Source organism: Solea solea, chromosome 8 (genome assembly GCF_958295425.1).
Source record: "Solea solea chromosome 8, fSolSol10.1, whole genome shotgun sequence".
In the NCBI taxonomy this organism is placed as follows: Eukaryota; Metazoa; Chordata; class Actinopteri; order Pleuronectiformes; family Soleidae; genus Solea; species Solea solea.
The window spans coordinates 21,537,438-21,564,524 of record NC_081141.1 but is presented as its reverse complement, the minus strand read 5'-3'; the positions used below and the strand labels follow the sequence as shown (position 1 = coordinate 21,564,524).

The 27,087-nt window shown below is 40.7% G+C and overlaps 4 protein-coding genes across 5 annotated transcripts; 3 read left to right on the top strand and 1 right to left on the bottom strand.

Moving 5' to 3' along the window:
- Positions 1–457: 457 nt before the first annotated feature.
- Positions 458–10,317, top strand: ube3b (ubiquitin protein ligase E3B). Its single transcript, XM_058635297.1, has 27 exons — positions 458–1,136; positions 1,327–1,495; positions 1,924–2,041; positions 2,194–2,253; positions 2,344–2,448; positions 2,544–2,640; positions 2,723–2,808; positions 2,893–2,975; positions 3,448–3,553; positions 3,646–3,766; positions 3,877–4,054; positions 4,238–4,404; positions 4,526–4,693; positions 4,784–4,955; positions 5,044–5,162; positions 5,267–5,381; positions 5,475–5,574; positions 5,654–5,773; positions 5,868–6,044; positions 6,147–6,257; positions 6,365–6,502; positions 6,607–6,672; positions 6,760–6,818; positions 6,926–7,108; positions 7,700–7,811; positions 7,887–7,979; positions 8,064–10,317. The coding sequence occupies exons 2-27, from the start codon at positions 1,335–1,337 to the stop codon at positions 8,253–8,255; spliced, it is 3,207 nt and encodes a 1,068-aa protein (XP_058491280.1). The 5' UTR covers positions 458–1,136; positions 1,327–1,334; the 3' UTR covers positions 8,256–10,317.
- Positions 10,318–11,478: 1,161 nt separating this feature from the next.
- Positions 11,479–16,578, top strand: aldh3b2 (aldehyde dehydrogenase 3 family, member B2). Of its 2 annotated transcripts, none has more exons than XM_058635300.1 (11): positions 11,479–11,687; positions 12,923–13,118; positions 13,230–13,340; positions 13,594–13,714; positions 13,814–13,899; positions 14,071–14,152; positions 14,247–14,636; positions 14,745–14,911; positions 15,003–15,102; positions 15,197–15,452; positions 16,428–16,578. In XM_058635300.1, exons 1-10 carry the CDS (start codon positions 11,635–11,637, stop codon positions 15,394–15,396), a joined length of 1,506 nt encoding a protein of 501 aa, XP_058491283.1. In that variant the 5' UTR covers positions 11,479–11,634; the 3' UTR covers positions 15,397–15,452; positions 16,428–16,578. The 2 variants fall into 2 exon arrangements, with proteins under 2 accessions (XP_058491283.1, XP_058491282.1); XM_058635299.1 differs by lacking the exon at positions 11,479–11,687 and adding an exon at positions 12,761–12,840.
- On the bottom strand, positions 15,675–17,297 carry mmab (metabolism of cobalamin associated B). Its single transcript, XM_058635302.1, has 9 exons — positions 17,153–17,297; positions 16,905–16,963; positions 16,713–16,806; positions 16,570–16,627; positions 16,407–16,479; positions 16,205–16,302; positions 16,065–16,129; positions 15,897–15,956; positions 15,675–15,810 (listed from the first exon to the last, which is right to left on the bottom strand). Exons 1-9 carry the CDS (start codon positions 17,254–17,256, stop codon positions 15,726–15,728), a joined length of 696 nt encoding a protein of 231 aa, XP_058491285.1. The 5' UTR covers positions 17,257–17,297; the 3' UTR covers positions 15,675–15,725.
- A 137-nt stretch (positions 17,298–17,434) lies between these two features.
- mvk (mevalonate kinase) lies at positions 17,435–26,865 on the top strand. The gene is made up of 10 exons (XM_058635128.1): positions 17,435–17,770; positions 18,327–18,474; positions 18,755–18,899; positions 20,337–20,492; positions 21,195–21,298; positions 21,452–21,497; positions 21,655–21,745; positions 22,166–22,285; positions 23,325–23,478; positions 24,175–26,865. Exons 1-10 carry the CDS (start codon positions 17,693–17,695, stop codon positions 24,324–24,326), a joined length of 1,194 nt encoding a protein of 397 aa, XP_058491111.1. The 5' UTR covers positions 17,435–17,692; the 3' UTR covers positions 24,327–26,865.
- The last annotated feature ends 222 nt before the right edge of the window (positions 26,866–27,087 follow it).

Genomic DNA, 27,087 nt, shown 5'->3' with positions numbered 1-27,087 from the left:
GGGATTGTTAGTTATGATAAATGATATCCAAGGTCTACATTTTACGACCGATAAGAACAATTAGAACGAGAAAGTAATACGTAATAATGCGTTTCGTCTGAACATTTCTGACGTTTCTGTTCTTGGTCCGTTCATTTTTGGGAATCGCTTCATCAGCCCGCTTTATTACACCACCTTTGGCTTGATTGGGTGACTGTGACACTAATTTAATTGTCAGCACTTTAATTCGAATCACAGAAAAAGTATTATATTATGTGTTTTTAAGCTGTGTTTTCAAGCACGCGACGGGGATGCAATTCTCAGCAGTCACCACAACGCGGCACAACACCTGGTCTTCGCTGCGCAGTTCCAAAAATTACGTCAACTTTACTGTGATCCTTTAAAGGGGCAATTCAGACAATTCCGTAACGTTAACACGGAGTTAAGCACGAGGTTAAATAAAAAGTAAATAATCATTAGAAGTAGGAGAATATTCAATACAGTTTGGGTCTTGTTACTCCCAATTCACACATTTTAAAAATGCTTTTGGGTCGCGTTTTAGATCTACTATGTACATTTCCGTTGCTGGAGGAGTAACACTGATATCAGTCCCTCTGTAAAAAACACTCGCCTGTGAGGCTTAATTCAATTACATTGACTCTAAATGTGCTATTTCTTCAACATACATAAAAACAGTCTCAAATATCTCCAGCAGTCTAACGACAAACAATATATTTTAACGAAGAAATACATGCCCTACCCGGAATCATTTAATGCGACACACAGGATTAAGGACTGCAGTCAGTGTACGAATCACCTCTCATTGTTTACATTTAGAAACGCTGTCTTCCCTTGGTTTTTGGGGTTGTCACTGACACAGGATCAAACCTAACCCCGCAATGAGGACAAATATCGCTAATACAGTTTGAAGAAAACCCCCCCGAGGTAATATCGAGCAGCCAAGCGACGACTAGCCCTGTGTGCTAACTTACCCAGCTCCATCTTTACCGTATCGCCCCGGTGCTTCAGAAATGGCAAGTTAGTCTTCGCGAGTTTTCGTCCTGCTTGGATGTCAAGAGCAAACAAATGAGTGAGGGGGAATAGCGCCACAGTGAGCCTAAAGGCCAGACTCAACCTTCGCTTGAGGAATATCGCAGGTGAGCTCACTGTCACGTCCACTCAGGACATGGTGAAGATGTGCATTTGTTATTATAGCCACAGTCTTCCAGAAACCTCTGACATAATCTTAATAATGCAAGCAAGTGGATTATCAGTTTAATGGTTTGTTTCACGAGATTCAAATGGATTTAAATCTGTAATGTAATGTAAATAATTTCTATTTTCTAGAGTGCACAATGTTTGGTGTGCCTCAAAGCTCCAAGTCCGAGTTCCTGGACAAAGCCAGGCAGGCCAGGGAGGAGAGGAAGGGGCACAAGGAGAAGGAGAGAGCAGCAACCCAGATCCAAGCTCTGGTCAGGAGGTTCCTCTGTCGATGCAAACTCCAGAAGCAACTAAGGTAGTTCCCTATCCTCTTAAAAAATCCTTCAAGGTCAAGTAATCTCAATAGTCAATGTCTTCTTTGTTGTACATTCATAGATGTTAAAATGCATGTTTAATATTTATGACCTTTACCTCTACTGTCTTTGCTGCTGTAACATTGGGATGCTAATAAAGGATTACCTTATTTAGTTTTATCTTATCTCAAATTAGCTCACACAGTCTTAGTCCTTGCTTTCACTATTTTAAATTATAAAAAATATTAATTGTTTTTATTCTATTCTATACGTTTATTATTATTATTGTTGATGTTTTTTTTTTGTTTTTTTTATCACTGAATTGTATTTCCACCTGTGGTTTGCTATGTTTATTGTAAACACAATCAGTGGATCTGTTGTTATAGTTCCATAATCATTGGCTCTTTGTTTTGCTTCTTTGTCTCTCCAGGACAGAGGTTGATAACTATTTTCAAGCCTCTGAAACTGGAACATCAAAAAGAAATGCACTTTCACTTTTTAAAAATGCTCGGAAATTACTGTTCATATATTGCCAAGAGGATAAGATGGTGAGTTACTGACCATACCATGTTAACAATGATTATCACACAATTTATTAGTTAATTCTGTATTAAATGTACATGTATGTTATCGATTCATTTTATCATTTGTGGATACATATTTTATTTGATTTTAATCAGTATTTCTCTATATCACACAGAGGTTTGAGAAGCTTTGTCGTGCCATTCTGGCCAGCATGGAGGTTGAAAATGAACCTAAAGTGAGTGCACTCATATTCCACCCTTCTATATTTTCACCCTTCCTGTATGTCATTTTTGTCTGAGTGACGGTTTTCATGTGTGGCTCTTAGGTCTGGTATGTGTCACTGGCCCTTTCCAAAGACCTTACAATTCCCTGGCTCAAGCAGGTAAAAGATGTCCTGTGGGTCTGCTGTCAGCTACTAAAAAATTTAAAGGTAAGCCTTTTGTTTTTTTAAACAGGAAATGTATTTTATAGTCATCTCGCCACATACATGGTGCATGGTATCAACCAGTGTTTTGTGATTTGCAGCCTGACATACTACAGGACAATAAAATGATAACGCTGTACCTCAGTATGCTGGTGACCTTCACAGACACCTCAACCTGGAAGATAGTGCGAGGGAAGGGTATGTCAACAACTGTTGTTTTATATTTAATTTTTTTACTGCGAGATAATAAAATCATGTTGTCCCTGCTTTTTTACTTTAGGAGAAGCTCTAAGACCTGCTCTGATGAGGATGTGTGAAAATATCATGGGGCATCTCAATCAGAAGGGGTTTTATTCAATGCTTCAGGTTTAGTATTACAGCTCGTACTTTTTATTAAGACATTTAAAAAATAGTGTGTTGCCTTTTTGTAATTTTTTTTTTCTTGTTCAGATTTTGCTAACCAATGGCTTGGCACGGTCTAAACCATCTCTGTCTAAAGGCACTCTAACAGCTATCTTCACTTTGTCACTAAGGTGAGCTGGACACTGGTGATTTTTGTGGTTGTAGATGCAAAAAAAACCAAACCCCTGTATATTCCGTTTTAATGCATTATAACGGTACTGCCTAATTTTTGTTGTTGATATAATTTTATGGCTCTCTTTTGTCTTCGTAAACAGATATTATGTTATAATATTTTTATGCTGCATCCTTCATCTGAAAATGGGCTCTGTCAAGTAATACTATCAAACCTGACTGAGGGAGCATTTGTGTCTATACACCAGCAGTGCAGGGGTGGGTGGGGGAAGAAGCATTTATCCTTATCCTAAACTATGTGGTGCTGATAGCCTTAATCTGCACTGTGTGAACTCATTTGACATTGTTTAAATGTAAAGGACATTTGTTTATATTTAAATGTTACACACCACAGTCTTTTCTGCAGGAGACGGTTTTTTTTTTCATTATTTACAGGGTTTCCTTCTAATAACTACATTTCATGGTTTTTAGGCCGGTTATTGCTGCTCACTTCTCTGATAACCTGCTGAGATCGTTCCTCATCCACATCATGTCAGTTCCAGCTGTCGTTCATCACCTCAATGTGCTTACACCAGAGGTAAAAGCCCTTTCATACACAGTATATGCTGTGCATGTATAATGATTTGACCTATCAGAGTCGAGGTGTTAATGTCTGTTTTTTGACAACAGTGTATGGCATCAATCCAGACGCATGACCTCCTGAGGAAGTTCATTTTATTTCTCAGCCGAGAAGAACAATGTTCAGACATCTGTGTGTGTTTAGAGGGCAGCCATACTCTCTGCTTACTTGGTATAGTATTTTGTGTTTGTAAAAGTATTTTTATTTGATCTCAGTGAATCATTATGTCCCGTGGACACCCCTTTACCCCTTTAACTTTATCGTTTTCATACTTTTGGTAGGCAATCTGATTCACTTGGGTTTCCTTACTGAGAAAGTCCTTGAAGAGGAGGCCGGCCATTTTGTGAAGGACCTTACTGACATGCTGTCATACTGCCAGAGATATGTATCCCAAAAGAAGTCTAACCTCACCCACTGGCACCCTGTCCTGGGCTGGTTCTCACAAACTGTTGATTACGGGTTGGTAAAAGTTATACTGTTGACTTAAATGGATTTAGAAAAAACAAATCACCAGAAAATAACAAGCTGGTTGAAAGAAACCTGATGTTTGCTAAAGAAGATCTTCCTTTTCTTTGGTTAAAATAATATACTCTACTTGATTATGCCTCCTTTCTGTCTCTTCTGGGTTTTTTTCTCCCACAGCCTGAATGAGTCAATGCCATTGGTCACTAAACAGCTTCAGTACCTGTGGGGTGTTTCTATCATTCGGACACTTTTCAGCGATGTCCTCTCTAAAAAGCTAGAGAGTCAAGAGCCCACCCCTCCACCTGCACAGCCTAGTACATCACAGAATAATCTACCAGTTAAAAGTGAGTCATAAACCTAAACCCGCTGACATATTTTAACACATGTGCAAATCTTTTAGCTTCAAATACAAGATGTTCGGCGTTTCTCAATGGTTCTTTGCATCCGCTCCGTTTGCGTTGACAGACCTCTTCAAGCGAGCGTTTCAGAAGTCAGCCTCTGTGAGAAACATCCTGAAACCAGTAGGAGGGAAGCGAGTCGACTCAGCTGAGGTTCAGAAGGTGTGCAGCATCTGTGTGCTCTACCAGACTGCTCTGTCTACACTGACACAAATACGCCTTCAGATACTCACAGGTCGGTATCAGTGTTATGTTTTTTTAATATTACACAAACTGCATTTTGAACTCACCCAGAAACAGTATCACTTTCACTTGTTTTCTGCAGGTCTGACACATCTCGATGACCTTTTGCCTAAATTATGGGCCTTCATCTGTGAGCTCGGTCCTCAGGGAGGCCTCAAACTCTTCATGGAATGTCTGAACAACGACACGGAAGAGTCCAAGCAGCTTTTGTCCATGCTCATGCTGTTTTGTGACTGCTCACGGCATCTCATCACGTAATTTTAAGAGAAAATTCAAACAATTTTCTGCATAACAGACCCATTTCAGGGTTAGCATTTTTGACATACTGTGAACACGTTACAGGATTCTCGACGACATCGAGGTCTATGAAGAACAAACATCTTTTAAGATAGAGGAACTCATCACTATCTCATCCTTTCTGAACACATTTGTGTACAAGATGATATGGGATGGTATTTTAGGTGAGTGTGCACCTCAGCAAATCTTGAATATTACGATGACGGCATCTGATTTAAAGGTTTATTACTCACAGAAAATCCTTTTTTTTTTTTTTTGGTTTTAATAGAAAATGCTAAGGGAGAGAAACTGGAGTTGTTCCACAGTGTTCACGGCTGGCTGATGGCGCTTTACGAACGAGACTGCAGGCGAAAGTTCACCCCTGATGACCACTGGCTACGCAAGTAAATACAAATACAGTGAATCCCAAACACGCCAGCTTTTTTCTTCAGTATTGACCGCTGTCTAACCTTACCTCTATGTTGTGTTGCGTTCAGGGACCTAAAACCCAGTCTGTTGTTCCAAGAGCTCGAGAAAGGAAAGAGACGAGCCCAGCTTTTATTGCAATACATCCCACATGTCATTCCACATAAAAACGTGAGTAAATGGGATGCTTTTATTTAAGGCAGTGTCATTTTTTTTAAAGATGTGTAATGACATTCCCTCTCCATTTCAGAGGGTGCTTCTGTTCAGGAACATTGTAACAAAGGAAAAGGAGAATTTAGGATTGGTTGAAACAAGCTCCGCTTCACCACATGTCACACATATTACCATTCGACGCTCACGCATGTTGGAGGTAACAAGCAAAACGGATACATGTTGAGAGCAAACTTTGGAAGTATTAAACTATAGTGAACTTATGAACGTGATGCTTCCATGCCTCTTCTCAGGATGGATATGACCAGCTCCGTCGGCTACCAGTGAATTCCATGAAAGGAGTCATTCGTGTGAAGTTTGTCAATGATCTGGGAGTGGACGAGGCTGGTATTGACCAGGACGGTGTCTTCAAAGAGTTTCTGGAGGAGATAATCAAGAAAGTGTTCAATCCTGCTCTCAACCTGTTCAGGGTAAGTCAGGCAGATACATGCCACTTTAAAAAAAAAACATACCTCTGCTGCCGACTGTGTTTGTGAAGTTTTGTTTATGACACAATCTTTATTTTTCTTAAGACGACAAGTGGAAATGAAAGGCTGTATCCTTCACCTACGTCTTATATCCACGAGAACCATTTGCAGCTGTTTGAGTTTGTGGGAAAGATGCTCGGGAAAGCCGTCTATGAGGTACATTTCACTTCAAATACATTTCTCATTTCCTCTTCTCACCCTGATCATAGTATTTCCAGGTGATTTTGAATGAGCGGAACTTCATCTAACCTCTGTGTGTTCAGGGCATTGTTGTGGATGTCCCCTTCGCCTCCTTCTTCCTCAGTCAAGTCTTGGGTCACCACCATAGCACTTTCTACAGTTCCATTGATGAGCTTCCTTCTCTGGACTCTGAGTTTTATAAGAACCTCACTTCCATCAAGGTCAGTAAACAATATATTTGAACTGATCCCCATTTTTTTTTACTCCAGTTAAACTGAACTTTAATCTCTTAATATCATTGGGACATTTCATATTTGAATTTTAGCGCTATGATGGAGACGTAGGGGATCTGGGACTGACGTTATCCTATGACGAAGACGTCATGGGGCAGGTAAGAATGAAAAATATGCAAGTTGTGATACACTTTTCTAGAAGGAATAAGTGAAATGGAAATGAAAAGTAACTTTTTTTGTTTCAGCTTGTTTGTCATGAGCTGATACCTGGGGGAAAAACCATGCAAGTCACCAATGAAAACAAGTATGCAAACACAGGATCTGTTAAAAACAAAAAGGAAAAAAAAAAGATACTGTTACACTTTTGCCGTTTGTTGTCGAAATCTGACCTCAATCTCCCTTCTCCTGCAGGATCAGCTACATCCACCTCATGGCTCACTTCCGTATGCACACGCAGATCAAAGAGCAAACGGCAGCTTTCATCCGAGGTTTCCGCAGCATAATTAACCCAGAGTGGCTGCACGTGTTTTCCACACCCGAGGTTCAACGCCTTGTCTCAGGAGACAATGCTGAGATTGATCTCGATGACCTCAAGTATGTCACGTGTCCTCTTGCGTTTTCTTTCATCAAGTCTCTAATATGGATGTCATTGAACTGATTTAGTTCTGTATCTACACACCACGGCAATATTAATTATAATTAAAGCCCCGCTGACATAGAGCATAGAGTGTTCACCACTATACAAACTGCTGTACTGTAAATAAAACAGGAATACACAAAGAACACAGCTACATTAGAACAGAACAAGGGACAAGCACAGCAACAATGAGAAGGGCGTGGTCAAACGACACACAATGTGTTTAGAGCTGTGATTTGAAGTTTAGGTTTCCGTATCTTTAACCTGTTTCCTCAGTGGCAGTTTTCCCTTTTGTCAGACCCATGCAATGTAAACAGCTACATAGATATTAGTTAATACATGATACTGCACTTACACTCCGCCAGCACAGACAGTGACAGAACCTGACCTGAATCCAACCAGAAGCAAAATTTCAAAATGTTATGTCTGGACCTGGCCTGACCTGTTGGGTTACGTTGGTTTACAACTCTGTGGGGTCTGCTATCCATGCTCTGCACTCAAAGTAAACTAAATATTTTCTCCTGCTGTTGTTTCATTCTCGTTCTTAGGAAACACACCGTCTACTACGGAGGATTTCATAGCAGCCATCGCGTCATCATCTGGTTGTGGGACATCCTGTCCAGTGACTTTAATGCTGAAGAGAGGGCTATGTTCCTTAAAGTAAGCTGTCCATTTTCACACCAGCACGCTCTTCCTTTCAACTGCTGCCTCTTATTTGTTCTCATGTTTTCACAGTTTGTTACGAGCTGTTCAAGGCCACCTCTTCTAGGTTTTGCCTACCTCAAACCACCTTTCTCCATCCGTTGTGTGGAAGTTTCAGACGATCAGGTAATACTGCAGACAAGTTGTGAGGTTGCTTTTGTTGTAGCTGTATAACATTTGTACTAACCTGAGGCATTTTCTGGTGTCTAGGACACTGGAGACACTCTTGGCAGTGTTCTACGGGGCTTTTTCACCATCCGCAAAAAGGAACCTGGGGGTCGACTTCCCACCTCGTCAACGTGCTTCAACCTGCTCAAACTGCCCAACTACAGCAAGAAGAGCATCCTGCGCGACAAGCTACGCTACGCTATCAGTATGAATACAGGCTTTGAATTGTCCTAACTCGGTTGCATCAGGACAGTCTGCACTCTTCAATCTGGCTTGTGTTATACAGCCTGAAACAGGCTTGAGGCTCAGCTTACCAGGATTGGAGCCTTTCTTTTCAAAGGGACGTCACCGAAACAAAAAGGGGAATCATGAAGGACCCACAAAGTCTTCTTTTGTCTCTTAAAAAAACTGGATGAGCTCAGCTCCACTACAGCTCTCTTCTGTCCGTAAGGGGATGCTGTGTCTGCAGCACAATCCAATTTAAGCATCTCCCTCTGCCACTCCAATAATCCAATATGATGTGTATTCAATTTGGTGAAATACAGACACGCAGTGGCTAGATCTCTGTTTCTCAGGCTTAACAGAATCATTCTTGGATCTAACACTCCCATTTTAAGTGAACTGGAAAGCAATACAGATGCAATGCAAGCCATTAGACACGTGGTCGACTCACCCGAGTGAAACCAAGTGATGTATTGTGAATATACTTAAATGTATTGGACCCCGCTGATGTCGGGTGGGTCTTAAAAAGGTTCTGCTGAACACAATGTGTCTTTTATAATTATGGTCAGAGACAAATCGTCGTCACATGTTCAACCTCTGCGAAGGAGGAGTGGCACACAACTGCAATCATGCGTCGTTTATAGAATGTCCCATTTCAAAGGAGATCACAGCATTCCATTTCTCCCCACCTAAAGACACTTCAGTCAACTACGAGAAATGGTAACCTGCTTGTTTCTATGTTCTCATATTGTATGAAAACGTAACATCTGCCTCAATCGTGGATAAGCAGCGAACCTCTTGACATGAGATTAAAAAAGAAAACTGATTAACTGCTGCTGTTTGATCCAGAATAGATTTTCTGGAACTGGAAATATTTAGTTTCTGCCCAGTAGAGCAGACAAGTGTTCATTATGTCATATAATTGACCTACACTCCAAAAAAGAGTAAAGTGAAGTAATTATGCTAGTCTTTGTACCTAATGTAAAGAAGTTTTTGTCACTACACCTTTCAATAATACTGAGTGCCTCATGTATTGCCGTCCCCCTCCACTATCACACCTGGCTGTGTTTCAGCTCTAACCAGTAACCATGTGTATATTGGAAGCAAGCCATAGACACAGGAGATAATGCTCTGCTCCTACCAACCCAACGCAGAAATCCAACCACTGTACTACCACTGCAACAGCAACATCAACCGAGGAGGGCTCGATGCCACGCTCTCCTAACTCTGTGGACTTTGTAAGCCATGCTGAAAAGAAATCGAGGTGTGAAAACATCTCACCATGATGTCATGGACCGGTTCAACAAACCAAATGTGACTGTTTGATTTGATGTTCCCTTTAGATGAAAATCTTGCACATGTTTCTGCAGTTTGTAGCCGTGGGGGAAAAGGAACAGGAGGGTGAATGTTACCTTGTAGTAAGGCGAAATAACACTTAACACAGGGTTCATGAAGAGACTTTTTAAACATTAAACAGAAAGTCAACTGGGACTTTCAAAAAAAACAAACAAAGAAGACACACTTTTAAATGAGAATATCAAAGGTTTTAACACAAAAAACAATAAAAAAAAAACCTTTATTATGCAAATGTCCTCTGTCATGAGTGAGAATTAACACTACTATCAACAAATAAGACAAGTCATCAACATAATTAAAAAAAACATTGTCGCCATCTTTCTAATGAGTGGTAAAATAATGTTATAACAATATTAAAATTTCATAACTAAGACAACTGGTTGTATTGACTTCCTGCAGACTACTAACGAGATTTTTCAAATCTGACAAATCAGGAGGATCTTGCTTCAAACTCATTTCAATCTAGTAAATCAAAAAAGTGAAAATGCTGCAAATTCATTTGGAGGAAACTATACTGTGTGTGTGTGTGTGTGTGTGTTGGTGCGTCAGAGCGTGCAAGCTCGTGTTTCCCGTCCGATGAGGTCGCTCATCTGTTTTTTAAATGATGTCAAGAGTAAGCTACACTTCAAATGTACCAGTGTTGACTGATGTCTTTGGTCATTGACCACTGTTACAATAGATGATGATAACAATGACAATAAATGGTCTTGGAAATGTTTGTCACCCTGTGAAAGATTTCATCTCCTCTTTAAAAATGTGTCTTTGATACTGGCTGCTCTACACTAGCGTCATAAAAGAGGCAATCAAAGTGTACGTGTCCATGTGTTTATGTTTCCTCCTGTAATGTCACCAACACTGCTCTTGCTCAGCGTCACCATATTAATTCAACGGTCAACAAGTGTTTAATTCCCTCGAAAATCTTTGTCAAGACTCGTTTCAAGCATTTGAACTGCACTGCACCACAAAAGAGAATGTGGAACAAAATGACAAAAGAGAACACTTTTTAAATGCTAAATGTATTTATACAAAATATACAGGAAGTCCCCAGCAAATGAAGGAAAACACCATCTTTCAGATTTCATATGTAATGTTTATGTCTCGCATGTATCCTTCAAAATATCCCAAAAATAAAGACACATGAAATGCAATGGAATCTCATCATTCAGTCCTTGGGGGTGATAAAAGTTTGCAATTATATCATTTTCTGGTATATAATCTCCTTCGTGCATCCACCACCTCCTCCTGACCTCTTGACCCTTTCAGTGCCTTTAAGTCTGAATGATGAGACGTTATGTGAGATGATATTGTTGAATTAGTAAGTGTTGCTGCCTGAGCAAAAGAGCCGTGTGTGGGGTATGTTGATCCTGAGGTTTCTACCTGACATTAGAACAAAAAAAAGGTTGGATCTGTGACTATACTTCAACCCCAGTAATGGGGTTTAAAAAGTGTTAAATAAACAATTTTCTTAAAAGGTTGTGGGTTGTTTCCTCCCCTTTTCTCTGAACCCATGGTTCTGTGGTACATGTGGTACAAGGTGATAAGGTGTCACCTTATCACCTTGTTACCTTACCTCACAAGACTTCCCAGCTAACAATGTCTGGTTCCCTGGAGGTTCCTCGATATTGTCTCAGGTGGTACTTGGTGTTAAAGGTTTGAGAACCACAGACCAACTCTGCCTCAGTTCTTTGTCTTAATGAGTTCACCGTGAGCACGTGCTGAGTGTGGTGAGAGGATGAGGAGTTCAGCACTGTTGTTGCAGTTTCTCAAGTTTTCTTGTTTTCCTGAATAATGAGTTTCTGATTGGTTGTTTGGTATCAAGTCACGTTGCTACTAGTGGGTTTCTCCACTGTTTCGCTGGCGCCGTGTTCGTGACGTCACACCGTGCGCAGCTTGTGGAGTTGTGTTGGTGGTTGGTTGGTTTTGTTTGGACTTCTCTCGATCGCCAAAGTTGTCGCCACGATCCCTGGTCTGTGTGTGAAGTCTTGATGCAGGTTTTTCCCACACAGCTGTCCAACGCTGAACCTGCAGAAGAACCATGAGCAGTCCACTGAGCCCTTCTCCAACCAGATGGTTCAAAACGCTGCGCAGGTAGGCTCAACTTCCTCCCAGTGTGTGACAAATACTGTTCTCCCAAAAAGACGAAATAAACAGGCCAAACATGACTCAGCTAAAATGCTTTTTTACAGTCCGTGCATAGTGACACATGTGAGATACAGGCTTTTTGGATCATATTGGATTTGACATTTTTATCCTATCCAGTGATTTTGACCTGTATCGACCGATACCTACCAATACCGATTCCCATCCCTACTTTTTTTTTTATAAAATAAAACATGGACATTCAGTTATAACTTAAATATTATGGTGTACATGATTTTGTTATGTATTGTGCTATTTCTTTGTTACTTGTTTATTAGCTTTTCTAATTTGTGCAAGCCAGCTTTGTGCCACTACCAATCAGACTTAATATTTTGTACTCACATTATTTTCTATTGTTCATATTTAATATTTTTAATCGTTGATGCACATACTTCCTGAAGACGGTATGTTGTGTATCATACATTGGTGCGATGTATATGACATGAACTGATGCTTTTATACAAGTGAAATTCTTAATGAATACATTTCCAATCAGTCAATCACATGGCAGTAACTCAGTGAATTTAGGCATGTAGACAAAGAGACCCGCTGAAGTTCGAACTAATCATCAGAATGCATAAGATTGATTTATGAATGTAGCATTGTTGTTTGTGCCAGAAAGGCTGGTCTGAGTATTTCAGAATTTTCACACACACAATCATCTCTAGGGTTTACAGAGAGGTCAAAACAAAATGAGTGGAAGCTCTGTTTGGCGAAATTGAATTGTTGATGCCGGAAAAGAGAAAGTAACTTGAAACAGTAACTCAAATGATAACTTCCTACGACCAAGGGTCTCAGGAGACCATCTCTTAATGTTGAACTGCAAGCTGGAGACCACACTGGGTCTCACTCCTGCCACTTTATTAGGTGTACCTAATAAACCGATTGGACAGTGTATAATATGTGATATAATATGTCAGTAATGTGCATCACCTGACTGGCTGAAGGTGGACTTTTCACCATATCCCCTCTGCTTGTGGGAGGCTTAACTACACAGTGACTCCATTCAGAAAGGGCCAGGCAGCAGTGGGGAAGGAAACATGAGTGTTAAAGTGAAGGCATGCTCTGCTTGTCAGAGGAACGGCAGGTTAACTTGCAGAAGGTATTGTGATAAGACATCGATGTAGAATGGTGTTATTATAGCCTAGCAGTATTTAAACTGGTGATTTTGGCTGCGGTTCCAGGACCAGGCTGGGGGAGCCGTGCTTGAAGACGTACCTGCTGGAGAGTGTGGATTTGCTGAGAAGGGCCAGAGTTGCCTTTCAAGCTGGACACACCCTCAAGGAGAACTTCAGACTGGCTCAGCTGGAGGCTGTGGTGCAGATGCTGGAGGAACATGAATGTGACTTTGTGGACGCTCTTGGAAGGGACCTCCATAAGGTGAGGGAGGAAGAAAGTCACCGCCAGTGTCTCTGTAATATTGCCAACTCTCTCAGTTGTCCAAACAGTAACCACTAGGCATAAATGTCTTAATTTATTATGTTTGACCAGCCACGGTTTGAGACAGTTGTGTCAGAACTGATGCTCGTCAAGAATGAGGCACTTTATGCCATCAACAACCTTAGGAAGTGGATGCAGCCGCAGCATGTGGAAAGAAACCTGGTGAGTCGATTGTGTTTGTAAAGCCATTTTTTTTTTTTACGAGTATATATCTTCATAATATAGTGGGATTAATCACGACTTGCACAAACATTTTTCAGTAGAACATTCTGTCTCGTCGTTACAAAGACGCGTATTGTGCTGAGCCTGCCAAAGCAGATTAAAACTTAAGTTGCCGTTGCCCTTTTGTAAGAATAATGTGGCGTAATGTATTTTCAGTTCCAACCTAATTTTGGGTTCGTCTGATTTGATTTAGTCCACCTCATTGGACGAGTGTGTGGTGGTGAGGGAGCCTCTGGGCGTGGTGATCATCATGGGGTACTGGTGCAGTCCTGTCCAAATGTGTATGGTGCCACTAGTGGGCGCCATTGCTGCAGGTGCAGTGAATACATCCATTAAACCGTTTAGTATTTAACTTCACATAGACGTACAGAGTTTTGGACAGCTACTGATGGTGTTTTGTTCATATGTTGCAGGAAACTGTGCGATCATCAGTCCCTCCGAGTGCACTGCTCACACATCAGAGCTTCTCCATCGTCTAATCCCTTTATATTTGGATAATGTGAGTAGTTGCAAGCAAGCAAAGAAGAAAGCAAAGCAAAGCCTTTTTGTATAAATGTTTTTAAATAGGGATAGATAGTAGAGGTTAGATGTGGTTAAATCTGGGTGCATAAAAGCCTCTTCCAGGTACCATTTTACTCCCGTCTGATCTAAAATTCTTGTTTTCCTCAAGGAATGCTTCCATGTGATTATTGCAGGTCTAAGTGACTTGCCTCAAGTTATAGAGCTCAAATTTGACCATGTCTTCTTTACAGGTAAAGATAAAAATGCCCTTCAAATCAAAATATGTTTTATGTGATTTGAATGCAAATGTAATGTCATTTAAAAAGCATTGCTGTCATTCTCTAGGAACCAAAGAGGAAGGAAGCAAAATAGCTCAGGCTGCAGCTCGCACTCTTACCCCCGTCACCCTGATTTTGAGAGGCAAGAACCCGTGTTATGTGGACCAACATTGTGACATCGCTACCACTGCACAGCGAATCACCTGGGCTAGTTTCCACAATGCTGGACAGAGTGTGGTGGCTCCAGACTACATCCTGTGCCATGTGGATGTCAAAACACGGTTGGTGCAAGCCCTCAAGAGCTGCCTGGCGCAGTTCTATGGCTGTGCTCCCCAAGAGTCCCGCAGCTTTGGTCGCATGGTCAATACGGATGCGTTCAATCACACGAGAGACATGCTGTGGAGATCTGGCAAGGTGGCCGTGGGTGGACAGGTGATAGAAGCAGAGAAGTATATTGGTAGGAATCCTGATCAGGAGTTTAAATCTTTGATATAAAGCCAGCTAATACAGTACATGTGACACGTCTGATCCTGTTGTACACTGCTTTTATTTGGTCTACTTCAAGCCCCAACAATCTTGACAGAAGTGGCCGAATCAGACGCCATTATGCAACAGGATATTCTTGGCCCAGTTCTTCCCATTCTGACCGTAAACAATGTGGATGAGGCAATTGCGTCCATCAAGAGGCAAGAGAAACCCCTCTGTGTGTACGCATATTCCAGCAACAGTAAGGTATATCATGGCCACAGCTGAAGTTCAAACACTGCATTAAATGCCCTGCCCTGGATAATGGATTTGCGTTCTGACCTTCCTCATGTTGCAGGTGATTTCAAGACTAATGAGTGAGACTTCCAGCGGTAGCTTTTGCTCCAATGACAGCGTCCTGCAGAGTCTAATGGTGGCTCTGCCTTTTGGTGGAGTAGGTCAGTCTTGTTTGATACAGTAAATGATGTCAGATATACTGTAATCTGATATTATTACCTGCAATCCAACCACTCTCACCACCTTTTTTGACAGGTGCCAGTGGGATGGGTTCTTGCCATGGACACTACAGCTTTGACACCTTCTCTCACAAGAAATCATGCCTGCTAAGAAGCACACGGTTTGAATGCGTCACCTACCTGCGTTATCCACCCTATGAGGAGCGCAATCTATCTCTAATGTCATGGGCCAGTGGCCTTTCCCAGAAGAGCCAGGGCTGGTGTCAGATCCTGTGACTATGTGGGACAGTTGTCATGGAGTCATGGTGAAAGACGGACAAGCACTCTCTACAGTAGGTTTGTGTATTACAAATGGATGAGAAAGATCTGCAGCCACATCTAAAAGCGGATGCTCATGAGAGTTTAGTCTTTAAATTTTAGTTAATCTAAATGATTGTTTCACCAGAGAACTACATCAGCTCAATTGAATATACTGGTTTGATTTCACACAGGTGATGTCATCAAACATTGTGTGACAATATAAATTACATCGTCATATTAGGATAAGAAAAAGAGAATTTTAGTCATCTTTTATTGACATATTTACAATATTTCTGACCATGTCTTCATTCGGGTCTTTTGTAGATTGTCTCCTCATTGCCTTCTTTCATGGCTGCGTATCTGGCCACTGTGAACAGGTAGTCACTCAATCTGAGAGGAAATGTAGGGACATTATGACAAATGTGGTGGCGATACGATGTTCTCGTATTAATTTTTTTCATCACAAGTAGACCAACCTGTTCAAAAACTTGGCAACATCTGGATCTGCCTCCCCTGAGCGCACAATAGGAGCAACACTATAACAAGAAAACAGAGCGGTCAGACACAACATTTTCAGTGACACAAGACAAATTACAAACGTAATGTGAAATAATGTGACAAACAAGGAATCTGCTCAAACTGACCAGCGTTCTGCTCTCCTACAAACTGTCCGTGCTAAATGCAAAGCTGCGCTGCTCTTCCCTCCGGACTGTGAGACATACATAAGGGTTAGTGCAACTGGAAAACCAATTCTCAAAAGAACTGCATGTATGAATGGGCTTACGGGTAAAATGAAGTTGGTCAATGGAGGGAGTTCATTTGTAAACTCATCAATCCATGTTTCCAGGTCCATAATGGGCTGAGCAGTAAATTTCGTTCTCTCTTTCAAAAACACAACACAAAAAAACAAATGTTATGAGGTTTATGAGAACACCAGACACAATGAAGTTATTTTTAATACATTATATTGGCCAACATATGCATACTTATGTGACTGTCTCTTGCAGATGATCGTGGAGTGGCGATATTGGAGCCCACATCCTGTAAAATGCACTGTATCTGCAATGACATGGGAAAAATACACTTGCACACTATCTTTCTGGCCAATTTGAAATGTATCTTTAAAATGAATAAATGGAACATGCAAACCTTGTCCAACTGATGTGTGAACGTGTGACCTTTGTCGAGGCAAAATTCTCTGGCCAATCTGCCGAGTATGAATTAAAAAAAGTGAACATAGGTGAGGCTAGAATTAAAGAACATGACACATGACATTTAAATAGTTAATTTACCCTATAGCTGATGACAGCTCATCCGTATTTCCTAAGGCTTCAAAAATGTCATCTTCCTTTGGTCTCCTTTCTCCTGTAAATGTACTTGAGAAACCTTTTGTGGGGGGGGGGGAGAGCAAGAGGAAGTCAAATCTTTGAACAACAATTAAGAAGGAATAACTACAATCCTTCCCAAGGAATTTGAAAATGAACCTTTGTCTCCAGTTTTGGTATATATTTTAGGTACTCTGTTGTCTCCTTCGGTGGCATAACTTTTGGGGGACAGAAAGACAGGAAGATTAACGAGGATGAATGCACAACACATTATGGTATATCTTTTAGCGAAAAGTATGTCAATTTTATAAACATATAAACGAAAAAAACATCAAGCTATCCATGAAAACAACACGTCCAATCTGAATTTGCATATTACTTGGACAAAGAGCTGGAGTTACAGCTACCTTCTGTCTAAACACAGTGTAATCCTTGACCGGAGCCCCCAGAAGAGTCTGTTTGTCCTTAAAACACAGCGAAGGTGAGCAGGTTTGATGATAAACGAAGCCATGTTCAAGCTAACTGCTAACAATGCCCCTTTTTTCCCTCCGCGACGACCGTAGTTTGTGGGCGTTTCTTTTTTCATGGCGCGATTGGTCAACTCACCGGATGGTGGGCGTATACTAAGCGTCTATTGGACAGAAGGACATAGTTCAAGAATTATGCGTCGCTGATTGGACACTGGAAACCAAACATCAGATGTTTTTAATGTGTGTTTGTTATGTCTATCATACCTGGGTGAGATTCTCGGACTATATACGTGTTTTAGACAGCGAAAAGCCTTTTCGTCATTCTTGTAAAGCACAGAGTTGTGGCTATCGACTGTCTGTTGCCGCTCTCGCGGATTAAAGAACTATAGCTGTTAGCTGCCGGTGGCTAAGTGGCTAATAATACCACCACTACTTCTGTTAGTGATAAGTCAACAAAACTCCAGACACCTTTTTCTAATGAAAGTCAACGACTGCTTCGTGTCTGCTCCTGGGAAGGCGATCCTTCACGGGGAGCATGCAGTCGTGCACGGGAAGGTAAGAGTAAAGTGAACATCCTGAGTTAATAGCATTTTTTGGTGACTCTACATACGTCAACCAATATTTCACTTAAACCATGACAAACACTACATTTAGAACCATAGTTAAGCAAGGCAACCTTCTCATTCCTTGCCCTATTGTTTGCTTTTTAATGTTTTGTTTATATTTGTTCTTTAGTGAAACTTCAGTGGTTTCCTTATAATAAACTAGGGCTGCAACGATTATTCAGTTAATTGATGATTAATTGACTACTAAATAAATCGTCAGATGTGTTGATAATCGATTAATCAGAGTGTTTTTTGGTATTCCAGCGTCTTAAATGTGAATTTTTTCTCGTTTCTTTGCTCCATATAACAAATAACACAATGTATATATGATCACTGCATGTCTCTCTTTACAGCCTTATTTTGCCAAAGTCCAACCTAGATAATGAAGATCGTATCTGCTCATCCCTAGATTGTTTAAATATAATCTTTTTGTATGTGTGTGAAATAAAATTGTATGTGTTTAGTTTATTTCTGATGACCCTTTGACCTTTGCTGCTTCTCCACAGGTGGCCCTTGCTGTCAGTTTGAACCTGAGAACATTTTTAAGGTTGAAGGCCACCACTACTGGCAAAGTTTGCATCAATCTCCCGAATATTGACATATTTCTCAGCTGGGACCTTTCTGAGCTGAAGCAGCTAATTCCTTATTGCTGTGGTAAGGGATGATACACTACTGAGGAGGCTGTACGCGTTTAAATACACTGCATTTCTTTCTATTGTCATACCATACATCCCATACCAGCACATGCAGATAATCTTGTGTGTTTGGACATTGTTCCCGTCATAAATCAGAAAACTGGTATCATTATATTGCTCACTAGAGCTAAAAGAGCTGTGTGTGAATGTGCCCTAAAATGTCATGTCATGAGTTGTTTTATGTTTTTATTTTTTATTGTACAATTTTGATAATGGCCATGTCTTGTTATTAATAACAGCTCAGCGGGTGGAGCAGAAATGTCTGGACCCTGAACTCGTGAGGAGACTGCATGAATTTGTTGGCGCTGCAGATGGAAACCTGGACACCTGCCACATGGCCACCTTAGCCTTCCTCTACCTCTACCTCTCGTTGTTTGGCTCAGGGTGAGACAGAAACATTTGTTCATTGGAGTATGACAGTTCAACATGGCAGTATGGCTAAAGAAAATTATAGCTACACATTGCATGAGCAAGATATCCAATCCCCCATTACTGCTTGGGCACAGAGATGTGCTGTCCACTGCTCCTGTGCCCAGCTTGTGTGTGTGTGTTCACTTGATGTGTGTTCAAAATGACCAATTCCAATTCTAAAAGTAAATAGCAGTATCTCTACAGAGGGATGCTGCTGGCAGCATGTGCTGGCATTTTCACAAATGCAGCATACATGACAATGTGCTCCATCTACTGGCGGTGGAGAGAAATAGCATGCTAATTTGTCACTAAAACACCCTCAAGTATCAGAATTAGGCTGTGTTGAGACAATATTTGTAAAAGTGAGTTTGGGGTTTAATCAAAACAATGACATTCTTATTTTATGTTCCAAGAACAGGAGCTTGAAATTTAATGTATACTATGCTCTTTCTCGCACATGAACAGTCGTGCACCACAGCAGTGTTACATGCTCATAAAATGTGATATCTTGCACTTTTGCAATTCAATGATAATGAGTTGTTCAGGTCTTCTACTGCTGTAATTGTCACCATCTGAGTGTTTGTTTCACTGCTGTTTCCTTTAAAGTATTTTAACTTTCTGTAATAATGTGCTTATTTTTGGGGATTTAAGGAAAAAAAAAAGCTCCTTCACTTTGTAATGAAGTGGTACAGAGACGCAGAAAAGGCAGGATGTTAGTTTTAGCAGCTCCAGCAGCTGTGAACAGGGAAACATGTTCACGAACATTAGAGCTGCTGGTTGTTGGGAGGTTTAATCGGAACTGACATGGTGCTGGTGTCTGACAGAGGTGATGGGTTCTGACAGTATGGCCACTAATGAGAGTCTGGCACTGGGCCACACTGCAGCCTTTAACAAGTCTGGATGTGTTTTTCCCTTGAGAAAAGAGTCAGACAATTAGTTTCGAGTATTCTCCTGTCTGCCCAAAAGCAGCATCCTTGACAGACATCGACAGCAATGTCAGGCGAGGTTCTGTTGCCCGTGTACTGTAGTATAGATGTGTATAGACCGCCGTACATTATGCAGTTATGTGCAGTTACTGTACCAATTAATGTGATTGGAGACAAGGTAGTGATTCTAAATATTAATGTTCCTTTGTAGGTTGTTTTATATTGTGACAGTAAATCTAATCAAATCTTTATTTGTATAGCACAAAATCACAACATAAAATTCAGCCTTTATTTATACATGTTTATGTTATATGCGTAAATATTTATACATGAGTATAAAGCACTTGGTGTCAGTGGAGAGAGAGCGAGAAAGAAATCAGACTCAAATAATTTGCAGTCATCTCTTAATAATGTTAACGATAGTAATAAGTCACATACACAGTATTTGGACGTTAAAAGCATTGTTTTATGTTTGTTTTCTCAGCGAGCTGCCCAGCTTGACGGTGTCTGTGTGGTCGGAGCTGCCGACTGGAGCAGGACTGGGGTCAAGTGCCGCCTACTCGGTGTGTTTAGCCGCAGCTCTGCTCTGCACGAGTGGAGCCATTACCGCTCCACTCAAAGAGCCGGATCACGCCGCCAGGTATATACATTTATATACATTTAAAAAAAACATTAGCCTTACAGCTGTGTTTACAATCTGCAACATATGCTGTGTGCAGTCTGCCGACATTGTGCTGAATAATAACAACATGCCTTAAATGTCACTTAACTAAAGTTTTCTCATGATTTCTTTAGACGTTTTCTTTTTTTCCTTCCTAAATGTGTTACCTTTGATGGTTCCTGGTGGTAATGGTGGACTTTATTATATAACCAAGTATTGCAATCAAACATCTAATGGAATAAAGACAAAATAGTTTTGGGTCAAAAATCAGAAAATACAACTCTTTTATAAACTATTTTGTTAATTGAAGAATCGGTTTGAGTGTTTTTTTTTCAACAATGATCAATTATCCAATATGTTTTTTGAATTTTAGAAAAATAAATCATTAAAACGGAATCATTTTGGTGAAAAAAAATTTCCAGGTTTGAGAAACACTGATCAACATCTTTCAACATTTTCTGACATTTTACGGCCCAAACACGACTCGATGAATCAAATATGAACATAATCTTTAGTTGCAGCTTCACTGTTTTGTTAACAAACATCTGTAAAACATTAGATAAACCTTCAGCTTTATGTCTTGCCCACATAGCAGTATTTGGCTCGGCGATAAGGCTGCACTAGAGATTAGGTCACAGAGTTGGTTTGTTCCTTTTTCGAGTTCTTTCTTTCATTTTGCAGGTGGTGCCAGGAGGATCTTGAGCTCATCAACAGCTGGGCATTCCGAGGGGAAATGATCATCCATGGTAATCCATCAGGAGTGGACAATGCTGTAGGAACATGGGGTGAGGCCTGAAACCTATGATATATGTGTCTCCCTTTGTCTCCGTGGACACACAGCACTGTAACGGAATCATCAGTGTGTTAAAGCACCGCCGCCACCTTCCCTAAACATCTGATCATTATCTCTTTAATGACTCTGATTTCCCTTAATGTAGGTGGCATGCTGAGGTTCTTGGCTGGGAAGATAATACCACTGAGCAGGTACTGACTGATTAACATTTTTTAATTCTTTTTTTCGTCAGTAAGTAGTTCATTTTTTTTTTTTTCCCTCACAGGAAACAAATGAATGCTGTGTAAAATGAGCACACCTGGATAATATGTCTGTATGAACACTGTAATCTGTCTGCTTTACTTACAGAGTGCCGTTATTAAGAATCCTCCTCACTAACACCAAAGTACCTCGCAGCACCAAGGTACTTGTTGCCGGGGTGAAGGACAAAATTAACAAGGTACTAAATGGTTTTTCCTCCCCCGTGTTATATGTCGACACTGTAATTAATATAATAGGTGGCGCTTTTGCACGGCAGATACTCCAGAGTCTAGCATTGAGTGCCTTCATAAAATATTGAAATTAAACTCTTACCCAGCACCCCTGTGTGCTGTTGCCGTGGTGACACCAGCAGGTGTTCATTTGTCTGCCTCAGACATAGACGGGCTTGGATGCTGCTTTGGCAGTGTTGTGATCAGGCTCAAGCAATCAGAGTCAACTGTGACATTTGACAGTTTTTGTTTGTATACAGTTGATCTATAAATGGTTTAGAATTTTCTATAACGTGCACGAAAAGACACCTGCTGTAGAGGCTGTGAGGAGCTGCGATTTTGGGAGATGATGTTGATGTCTTTTTTGTTTTTGTTTACCCCTCCTCTAGTTTCCCGCCGTGATGACCCCAGTGTTGGACTCAGTCGATGCCATTTCCTGCACATGTGAGAAAGTCCTCTCAGACATGACCTCTGAACCCATCACAGGAGAGCACTACAATATTTTAGAGGTACAAAACAATAAACCCAGTCGCTTTATATTTAAGGTAGCGCTGAGCAATTAATTGTTTTCAAATCAAAACACAAAGGCTGCAATTTAAGTATTATATTCTATGAATGGATTCATTAACTACTAAATGAATTGCCAATTCTTTATAAATAATTGGTTTTAGTGGGTTTTTGTCTTTTTCAAATTAAATCAAATTAACGAGTTCTTTTGATTTCAGATTCTGAAATGTGAATGTTTTGGTTTATTTGCTCCTCTATTAATAACTTTGCTTTGTGGAAAAAAAACCGAAACATTTAAGGACGTCATCGTGGTAAAGTTTAAGAAAAACATTTTCTGCATTTTATGTGACAACATTACTAAAGGATTAAATGAGAAATAAATCACAGATTTATTGATAATGAAAGTAATCGTTAGTACATGTATGTGGCCCCTCTCTCAATCAAAACATGAACAAAAGAGCTAGTTTGATGACGTCAGGGAGCAGCTTTGGATCACGGGCTCATGTCCCGTTTAAATGACCGATATAAAAAGAATACTCAGTCCTTTTTTCGTGGTCCCCCTTAGTCTAAGTATAGGCGATAAAACACGCATGAATGTTACCACCCCAGCAGTCAGTTTACTTCGAGAGCTCCAACTTAGCTCCACCTTGTCCCTATAAAATGCGAGATGCATGGGGCAAACCCCATGTAAAACAGCAGCAGCTCTGCAAAGTGGATGTATCATTTAATAAGGCAATGAATCATGCAGTGTGTCGGATACTCTACTCAAAAATATAAGTAACTTTATTTTATAACTTGTTATTTTTAAATGTGTTATAACAAATCATAACAACTTAGCACTTGTCCCATCATTCATCTTATAAGCAGTCTTAAGTCCAGAGTTTTAAATGGATCGCTGCTTTAATCCTGAGACAATAAGAGTGTTTTTCCCAAAGTATACCCACCTATATGTATATTGCAGATCAGTCTGAAAAATTGCAGTATTTAAGTATTTTCCCTCCTGTGAACAACGGGTATGAACAGCAGTCCTCTCATTTATAGGAGCTCATTGACATTAACCAGCACCATCTGAATGTGTTGGGCGTGGGACACCCTGCCCTGGACACACTGTGTCGGGTCACACTAACCAGAGGACTCCACAGCAAGCTAACTGGTGCGGGGGGAGGAGGCTGTGGCATCACACTACTCAGACCAGGTACTGCAGTGCATGTGAGATGTTTGCATGATGGCAAAGGTTTTGTTTTTTGCATGAAGAGAGTTGACTTTGTCAGCTGTTGTAGTTACCTCTCCAGTTTGGCAGTCAATGATGAAGACGGCTGCTCAGAAACAGACTTTTGGAGCGATTCTGTGCATGAGGGAACTGTCTCTCATCCTCCTTTTGACAAAACGATACAACCAAAGAGCTTACGAGTAGAGTCGAAGTTAAAAATCTTCCCTCTTCGTTGTGTATTTGTTTTCTTGCCACTTTTCTTTGCTGTTTCTAAATCCATGATGTAATACCTGTCTCCTTGTCTTGTTCTCAGAGAGTCTTTTTGAGTTGAGAACACAAACACCAAATTGTTGTGTCACTGCTTTAAAAGCTTCAGAAGCATCATATTTTTATCTGGATGTGTCAAAAAGCTAAAAGTATCTTTCCCGTTGAGCTGATGTGCTGCAGAAACATCATTATTCAGCATTTGTTGCCTGATGACTGAACAGATTTCTTTGTCTGTGTGACTGACTGACTGACTCCTCACATCCTTATGTCCTGCCGTTGACAGCAAAACCTTTAGTCATCGTGTGTTTTTTATTTTAGTCTTAAAACCTCTCACATCATCTGTCCCATTGTAATGGATTTTTTTTTTTTATGTCTAACTGCAGCCCATCTTGACTTCCCTTGTTTATTTTGTAGAAACGGACTCCCAGGTTGTGGAGAGTACAGTGCAGGACTTGAGAAACTGCGGCTTTGACTGCTGGGAAACGAGTATTGGCGGGCCAGGTGTCCAGCAGCACTCTCCTTTGTCTGTTAAGGACGAAGTTCTGGAGATTTTAAACCGATATTAACACACACACACGCACATCTGTCGGCCACACAAGAGGACAACCTGGGCCGTTTTGTCAGTTTGTTGCCATAACTTGAAGACCTGAAGTGTGCTGTTGTAATAAAATGGGACCGAGGAGGGGACACTTCACTGTGTGCAGAGCTGGAAAGAGCTGGCTGGACTGTTAATTACACATTTTCCAAATCAATTTGCAAAATTTGAGACAAACTAATTGACTGTTGTGTGGAGTGTTTGCTTGTTTAATGAACTCCACATTGCACGATTCTGTACTGAGCTCTTTGTCCACTAGATGGCATTAGAGTCGCATTAATACTCCTCATGAAAGCTTTCTTGGAAGAGGTTCTGATAAATTAATATGTAAGTGAAGCACTGGCAGGATCATGTTGGAGCAGTAGGGTCAACCTATTTTAATGGATTAGATTAGTCATTCACAGTCGGCCATTAATTACTTAGGCCTGACATTGTAACGCGCGGCGGTGTTGTATAGCGGCTAAAGCAAATATTTATGATTATGTAGGATTTTACATGACGAAAAAATAAAACTCTTTTTGATGCAATCAACTAAATCCCAGTGACTCCCATTACTCATAGTTATAGAAAGGAAATGATGGTGTCATGATACATTAGAATGCACACAGTGCATCTGCCATAATTGAGACCACTTTAAAAAACCTTTTTACACTATTGTATAATCCTGCACTTTTCTTAAATTAGGCTCTACATTTAAATGTAAAAAAAACAACCCGTTAAAAGTCAATTAAGCATCTTTTTTTTTTTTTAAACATTGGTGTAAATGTTTAATCATTTGTTAAATATTATAATTGCAGTTTTATGCAGTGCTAATTTCCGTATGTATTTCAATTTAAAGAGTAACTGACGGCGTTGTTGTGCAAGTAGAAGGCAGGAGCGAGGGGGCGGGGAGCAGAACTGTGTGGCCTCTGTGGAGCCTCTGGATTAGCAACACCATAATGTGAATCAACAACAACAACAAGCATCCGTCTGTGAGTCACACAGTTGTGCCGACACACACACACACACACACACGTGTACACACAATCTTTCTTTAAAAATTCTCCTCTTCCCAGTCACTCATCCCTCTCGGCGTTACAAAAATATTCGGCAAATGCCGCAGATACAGAAGATAGATGTGTTTAGAATATCCCAGATTTGGGGAAAAGGTCACTGTGGCATTCTGCCGGGTTTAAATATCCATTTCATTTTCTATTTTTTAAATGTCAGGAAGATTGAGTAGTACAAATATGGCAGTGAACGTGAAGAAATGACATTCGTCACCCTCCCTCCTTGTCCGCCTGGCGCCCCCTCTGTCCTCTTGAATTGTATCATCTTTATGTCAGGGCAGCCCCCCCGTCGGCGCGCCGCACAGTTGCCCCTAACCCCTGCTGGAATTTAATTACCACTATGCTCTTCAATTGAAATGGCATTGACGAGGGGGAAAAGAGGGAGACAACAGAGCCTGTTTCATTTGAAGCCCCACTCTTTCTTTTCTGTCTCATTCTCTCTCACTCCTTTTACCGCTGCAAGGCACAGATGGTATTTTTTCTTTCTTTTTTTTTTATCAGTGTCAGAGCCTGCTTCTTTCTGCTCTGATGAATAGAATCTAAGGAGGCCCTGCGATTATTTCAGATAACAGACAGAGTGAGGAAAGGGGGTCAAGGATAGAGGGGAGGATGTCAGAATTAGAGAGATACAGTGAAAACAGTGTGCCGCTGTCCCGGGAGTAAAGAGGGAGATGGAAAAACAAACCCTTTCACATTTAACATTTAGGGAGTTTTGTCTGGATGGATCGATGCGAGAGAATCGAGGATGTATAATTTAGTTTGTCCAAGTGGGAGGAAGGAAATGTTAAATGTGAATTTGCTGAGTGGACATGCCCACTGTGGCCACATTCCCTGTGGTCCATCACTCAACGTCTGAAATGCTTGTCAGGAGCTATTAAGTTTGAATACAGAATTAGACCTGACTGACACGATATCATGTTGCTCATGGCCACTGCTTTTGCTAACAGGGAGTTTCAGTGCGCGTTTGACGTCCGACTGCGAGTGTTTTCATTTACTTGGATGGCATCTCTGGATCACAGTGTGTCGGTGGTTGTTATTATGAAAAATCACTTGTGAGTTGATTGTGTTCTATGTCATGATATCTGTGTCAGAGGGGGATGTGGAATTGGCCACAGTGGGGAGCATTTGTGCGAATGGCCTCTCCCGGCGTTCATGTAGACACACTGACGGAGAGGCAACATCAACATCGTGCACTCCTCCGTCATGATGGGCTGCGTGATCCTCCTGGGGGTCTTTGCCCTTTTAGTAAGTGGGGGGTGGTGGCTGGTATAAGTAGCGGGGGTCCGATTAAGTCAGCAGGAGACAAGGGTGCTGTCAAAGAACTCTGAGGATTTTGGTTTTTAGTGAGAAATGTTCTTTTGTTCCGTTAGTCCCAGGCAGCCCCTCATAATACATTGTGTGTGTGTGCTAACTTTTTATAGCTTTTCTAACTTCATTTAGATGTTTGGTTTGTGTCAAAAGTTCATCTGTCTTATCTAAATAAACAAACAATTAAATATAAATTATGGTTTCAAATGTAGCCGTCTTCTCAAATGACAACTATTTTCTCTTCCTATGAACACTTTCTATATATTATATATGTATTTGCTTGCACTGTGCAATTTTCTAGCATTTACTTTTCACCATCAATATGCAAATTTGTTTCCTCATCTGTTTTTTGTTTTTTTCCTTTTGGGAACTTGC

Bases quoted from the DNA above. Each gene is read 5' to 3' on its own strand.
- ube3b (XM_058635297.1), top strand. From the start codon at position 1,335: ATGTTTGGTGTGCCTCAAAGCTCCAAGTCCGAGTTCCTGGACAAAGCC. The intron at 2,449-2,543 runs GTAAGCCTTTTG...TGTGATTTGCAG, and splicing joins AGCTACTAAAAAATTTAAAG to CCTGACATACTACAGGACAA. The intron at 2,809-2,892 runs GTTTAGTATTAC...TTTCTTGTTCAG, and splicing joins GGTTTTATTCAATGCTTCAG to ATTTTGCTAACCAATGGCTT.
- aldh3b2 (XM_058635299.1), top strand. From the start codon at position 12,779: ATGAGTGTTAAAGTGAAGGCATGCTCTGCTTGTCAGAGGAACGGCAGG. The intron at 13,341-13,593 runs GTGAGTCGATTG...GATTTGATTTAG, and splicing joins AGCATGTGGAAAGAAACCTG to TCCACCTCATTGGACGAGTG. The intron at 14,153-14,246 runs GTAAAGATAAAA...GTCATTCTCTAG, and splicing joins TGACCATGTCTTCTTTACAG to GAACCAAAGAGGAAGGAAGC.
- mmab (XM_058635302.1), bottom strand. From the start codon at position 17,256: ATGGCTTCGTTTATCATCAAACCTGCTCACCTTCGCTGTGTTTTAAGG. The intron at 16,480-16,569 runs GTTTGCATGTTC...ATGTCATTGCAG, and splicing joins TCACACATCAGTTGGACAAG to ATACAGTGCATTTTACAGGA. The intron at 16,303-16,406 runs GTATGCATATGT...TGTTTTTGAAAG, and splicing joins TGCAAGAGACAGTCACATAA to AGAGAACGAAATTTACTGCT.
- mvk (XM_058635128.1), top strand. From the start codon at position 17,693: ATGAAAGTCAACGACTGCTTCGTGTCTGCTCCTGGGAAGGCGATCCTT. The intron at 18,475-18,754 runs GTAAGGGATGAT...TATTAATAACAG, and splicing joins GCTAATTCCTTATTGCTGTG to CTCAGCGGGTGGAGCAGAAA. The intron at 23,479-24,174 runs GTACTGCAGTGC...TTTATTTTGTAG, and splicing joins CATCACACTACTCAGACCAG to AAACGGACTCCCAGGTTGTG.